The sequence below is a fragment of the Phaethon lepturus genome, unplaced genomic scaffold (genome assembly GCF_000687285.1).
Source record: "Phaethon lepturus isolate BGI_N335 unplaced genomic scaffold, ASM68728v1 scaffold24357, whole genome shotgun sequence".
NCBI lineage: Eukaryota > Metazoa > Chordata > Aves > Phaethontiformes > Phaethontidae > Phaethon > Phaethon lepturus.
This window is the reverse complement of record NW_010550135.1, coordinates 324-6089: the sequence shown is the minus strand read 5'-3', so window position 1 is coordinate 6089 and position 5766 is coordinate 324. Positions and strand designations below refer to the sequence as shown.

The window sequence follows — 5766 nt, the reverse complement described above, 5'->3', positions numbered from 1 at the left end:
GCAGGATTCTACCTTCAAAGAATGAGATGCAGGCTGTAGGTGGGCAACTTCCATGTCCATAAAAATACCATCCATCAGAAGTTGAGACACAAGAACCTCCATGGATAGCTCAGAGAATGAAATGCACAGAATTGCAATAAGCAGCAAATACTCACAGCGAGATCGGGGAGATTCCCTCTGTGTGTACACACTGAAAAGATGACAATGACAAAATCTCAAGAGGCCCTAGCCTGCAGTTTGTTTGGTGATCTAACACATCAAAAGCACTTGGCTTTGGTTGGTTGGTTGGTTTCTTTTTGTAAACAGACTGTTGGGGCAAAAAAGTATTTATCATCACCTTTGGACATACTCAGAGAAGCAAAACTACAGACAAGCTATTTCCCTTCCTTCCACTAACTCACTCTCTTTCTCACTGGGAAGCTACATGACAGACAGCTATTCTCCACTGAAGACTGCTAATAGCTTTTTAGCTAGTTGAGAGATCAAAACTTTAAGCTGCTTCTGAAATTTGAATGCTACACAGCAACTCTACCAGAGGGTCATCAAAAGCATAGGAAACATTTACCTACCTCTTCTGGTTTAACCTCTCTGCTGGTGAAATCCTTTATGCAATCCAGGAAGCAGTTCTCTGTAAGTTTATTGTACGTTCCAAGAAACTCCTTGAACTAGAAATAAAAATTGGACAATGAGTATTAAAAAAAAAAATCTACATCAATTTCTTATACACAGCTGCATGGGCCATCTGGTGACATTAACATTTAAAGGAAAAGTCACTTCAAAAATTTACTGTCGGTCACAGGATTTCAGCACCAAATGCTGCTAGTACTCAAATCAGACACTATACTGTGTCTTAACGGTCAAATGTTTAAATTTTGGTTGCTACAGAACTAGTCTTAACTTAGATGATAACTTAAACTTTTTGTCCTTCTCCATGCCCTACACGTTTTACTTTACATTAAAAAGTAATACAAGGTCTTCAAAGCCACCACTCATGAATACGGCATCTTACCTGCTTGATCTGATCCGATTCCGATATTTGTCCAGCCATATTCTACCACCTGTGATTCACTCACCTATTCTGAAGATAAAAGTAGAGTTTCACACAAAAAGCATTCATAGGAACTGCAGCGTTTTACAACAGAATGGAATTTCATACATCCTCAAAGTGCGTTTAAATGCAACTTTGCTAGCAAACTTTTGAGTAATCCACTGTTGGGATCACCCTGCATGGCTCGACCTTAAGGAGAAGGAGCTGTAGTGTTGATCTGCATAGCTCGACCTTAAGGAGAAGGAGCTGTGGCACTGAGAAGCTGGTAAACAGCTGGATATCTGCACGGCTCGGCCTTGAGGAGAAGGAGCTGTGGTAAACAACTAAGAAGAAGCGAGGAAAACAGGAACACCTGCAAGCAGCAATCCTGACTGTGTGAGGGGCGCGTGGACAGCATGTGATATTTTGTATATAGCCAATTGCAATAGTGTGTGTAACAAGCTGTAACCAATCATGAGTGTGTGCGCAGTGACTAAGCGAAAATTATGATATATATTGGAGTCAGACAAGACAATAAACGGCTTCGGAATATAACTCTCATAGAGTTGTGAAGTCCATCCTTCTCCCGCAATCCACTTGAAGGAAAGTTACCTATTTGAAATGTATTCAGTTAAAAGAACATCCAAGATAATGCCAGGTATAAAACCTTCCCAGACCCACCTGTTAACTGCTGTCCTTTAAACACTTTTTAAGCATTTCAAATGGATAAACTGACTTTAAAAAAAAAAAAAAAAAAAGGTATTTTATGAACGCTTTCAAACTCACAAAGTAAAACTAGGGCAGGATTGGGGTGAGAAGCAAGCAATAATATTTTCTAGCCTTATAGTTTCAGTGACTTTAGATGACATCTGTAAAAAACAGTATGGAAAAGAGGCAAGCATGAAATGGTAGCCACTCTGAATAGATGGAGCATAAGCCAGCTTGCACCAGAGAAGCAGATGCCTGGTTTCTATGTAGCTGCATTCTCACCAAACACTTAAACTAGAGCAAATGTTCTGGTCACTGAATGTAGTGAATTAAATGCAGGAAAACATGGAAGAATGAGAATGGCCTTAAAGGAAGTGAAGCAGACAAAGCAAAAGGGAAGAATGAACAGCCATGGATCCAAGAATTTAAGCAAGCATCCTCAAAGACTCACATTCCTAATCCAACACAGGAAACAAGTTAAGACTTGAAAGCATCCCTGCGGGTTTCCTAGAAGAATACTGAAAGCTAGTCTTCCTTTTCCCTTAATTTACATATTATCTAAGACCTATCCCAGGTAATAATGCAAGCTAATATTACACATTGACAAGAACAAGATCCTTCATTTTAATTCACATCAACTTGTGGAAGAAAAATTAGCACTGAAGTGTAATCACTTTGTGAAAAAAGTTCATTTAGCCCTTTATGAAGGGCTACTTATAATTAACCTTGTATTATGCTCTGCCAAGTTTTGAGCAAGACATGTTTTAGAAAGCTTAAAGTATTCCAGTCTTTCGGCAGGGGGAAGGGCGACGGTAAGCAAGCCTTCTGAACAAGAACAAAAAGACAGAAATAATTATTTCTACAACAGAACGAAAACTAAGCAGCTAAAAATAGCACTATAGAGCTCTCGCAAGCATGGACTCTCCCTACACTCCCTCCCATGATGGTAATTGTACCATCTGCCTCTTAACATTACATTTTATCACTAAACAGGAAGTAAATTCAGGGATTGGAGGTAAAGAGGACATACGATACTTGGCTTTAAGACGCATAGTCCCACAACCAAGGAAATCCTTGTGGGTAGATAGGTCACACAGGTTATTCTTAAGGAGAACCTACAGGATATGGTTGCTCAGAAGAAACAAGGCATTACTCAGGTTAATGTAAAGCTCTAACTTGTTTTAGGAGAGGCAGACACGACTATCATCTGGGCCAACAACTAGTGAAAATGGATAGTAACGCCTCTCTCATTTCTCAGCCTTAGAAGAAAAATCAGTGACACTTCTATGAAGTCAGTTTAAGATTATTAAACAAGAGAGTTAAATGCCACAGAGATCAGAAAAGACTTTTGTCTTTTTCCCAAGCACAGAAAGCTAAAAGCTTCAACTGTCAGTGCTGTTTTCTCACACTCACTATTGCTTCATTGTGCTTGTTTATAACAAGCCTGATCTTTTGGTCTTCTCTGACTAGTTTGGCAAGCTTATTACAGCTTTACTGAACTGCAGTTCCACAATGCCTTTACACTTGCACTGAGCAAGTGTACACACACAATGGCACTATCTGATTTTAAGTGTCTGAAGCACTTGTCCCTCTGCAGGTATTTTACACTTTCAACACAGCAGGCAATGAAATTACATGGCTCTACTGCACCTCTTCAGTAGCTATAAATTACAGGCAGTCGCCTTAACATCTAAAAATGCGCTCCCTGAACATTCCCCAAAATATGCATATCTGCATATCGCTTTATTCTTAAAGAATCTTAAATGTATCATTTCAAGTTTTCTCGTTTGTCCCCTTTCCCTCCAGCCTGTGAAACAAGAGAAAAAAAAAAAAAACAAACACGTGATGAAAGAGCCCATAACAGGGCTTGGCACATCAACTAACACACCTTAGTGTTAGCCGAGTCGATAACAGCTTCTTATGTAGCTGCTCACACAACTCCAGCACGCTTCAGGTTTAAGCCTATGCGGCCTGGACTACTTTCCTCTGGGCTTAATGTGATTTGGAAATTCAGCATTGCATTTTTAAACATGTTGTCACACTGACGGAAGCAGGTATCTCTGAATAAACCTCTGCAACAGGGCTACATGGTCTGGATGTGCTGGTTCTCCATGAAACCAGCAACAGATGGGAAGTCTCCCTTCTTGAGTGGCCCTGGAGCTCTTCCAAATATGTTTTGATTTTCTAAAGAGACATTCTTTTAAGATAAGCCTCTATGAGCAAAATTAGCAGTTAAGGATAACTTGAGGTTTTGATTTTTCATAGTTAAGGCATAATGGGTTTTCCATTCTCCTTCCAGAGTTAATAAAGGCTTTAGCCTATTCAAACCTATTCTCTGTGCAAGATCCAACCCAGCTGCCAGCGCTGTTTTAGAATCTGGAAACTGCTTCTAATATTTCCTTCTGCTGCAGCTGCCACTCCCATTGCCATGGAAACACAGAATCACTACAGTATGACAGCTTTTTAAAAAAAGTTAAAGTTCATTTATTAAATAAAAACAGTGATTAGGTTAAGGACTCCTAGCTAACCTGGGTCAATCATCTATCTGTTTCCACAGCAGGAGGAACAAAAGCCAGAACTACGGAGGTTAGAACTCTTCTAAAATTCCTTATGTGTGGGAATACAGCTTCCCCAGCTGTATCTCCACACCTTCCAAAGCAGAGGGCTTCATGAATGTAACTTCTAAGCACTAATAACTGGACCAGGGGTTTTGATTATTATTACTGTACTGCTGTGTGGCTGGAAAGCCTGCCTCCATTTAACAGCCTGGAGTTCTTACAGGTGAAACATGCACTGTAAACTACAGCAGGGAAGTTATTGGGTTTTTTCAACATTGGTGTCTGTTACCTCATCTTGAGTCAACAGTATCCTTTCCCATGGAAACTAAACAAGCCCTGTGTTTTGGAGGTTTTTTCAACCTTTTTGCAAGGAGCTACATTTTATTGGGAGAAGGGTCTGTTGAGAGACACACACTTGTTATCCTGATAACAATCTGATTAGGTATAGGTATGACCTACTCTATACAGACAAGGCTGCAATTATTTTTTTTTTAAACCTTCGCTTCCAATTGTACACACAGAACACCAGGCAAAAGTGTTACTTAGGGACAAAGAAGAATAAAAATATGAAGTCAAAGAAACGTGTCATGATAAAGCACCCACAGCTTTATCAGGAGTAGAGGAAGTGTTTTTTTTATAGTTGGGAATTACTAGGCTAGAACTTGATTGACATCAGATTAAAAAAACCTCATAGATTTAAAGAGCTCTTTTACTGAATCTAATCAAACTAGAAATACCTATGAAACCAGAAGGCTGCTAAAATAATCACATAAAATTCAGGGCAAGAGGCAATTTAACACTGAACTCCCAGTGTGGTGTGCCTGAGCAACCCTCTGTCCTGCACCGGCCCAGCGAGGCAGCAGTGATGGCCTCCCTCCGGGAAGGCAGAGCCCAACTCTCCCCCATCCCAGAGCAAGTCCAGCTGCTCTCCTTCAGACAGGGTGCTTGCAATGTAGTTACATAAAGGTTTTCTTCTCGCTCTGCACACAATGGTCAGCCTTCAGAGGCTCATAATGAGATGAGAAAAGGACTGGTCAGAAGGTGGCTGGATAATAAAATGTACCTCGTGCACAGGTTGTTATAATTCATGATCTCGTGGCCACGGGTTAGACCCAGCTCTGAAGAAAAAAGGGTTAATGGTAGAAAAGGTCTCCTGACGCCAAAAGTGCGTTAACATAGCAAGTCTGAAATTGGGCACCCCAAAAGCCTCTTTGAACAGACTGAACACACATGAGGGCATCTGTCCTGGGAGAAAACACATCTTTTTCCATAAGCAGTCTCCTATTTGAATTAGATTAGGCCTGGCTGATAGTTTTGTCCCAATAAAATCAAAATCCGAGCTGGAGATAAAATAATTTCACCTTGATTTTGTATCTAGGGTCGGTTTGGTTTTGGGTTTTTTTTTTATTACTACATCCTTCAAGTTCTTGCTTTCAAGGGCACCTTGAGTTTCTCTGCCCATACAGCCACTCT

General features: G+C 40.3%; 1 protein-coding gene across 1 annotated transcript in view; it reads right to left on the bottom strand.

Annotated features, from left to right (window-relative positions):
• TIMM9 (translocase of inner mitochondrial membrane 9 homolog (yeast)) overlaps positions 1-1078 on the bottom strand; it is a 3489-nt gene extending 2411 nt beyond the window's left edge. The window contains exons 1-2 of the mRNA XM_010290477.1: positions 1010-1078; positions 570-665 (exon numbers count right to left, since the gene is read on the bottom strand). Coding sequence (XP_010288779.1) covers positions 570-665; positions 1010-1048 — 135 coding nt within the window. The 5' untranslated portion in view covers positions 1049-1078. The remainder of the gene's footprint in view (positions 1-569; positions 666-1009) is intronic.
• Positions 1079-5766: the final 4688 nt, after the last annotated feature.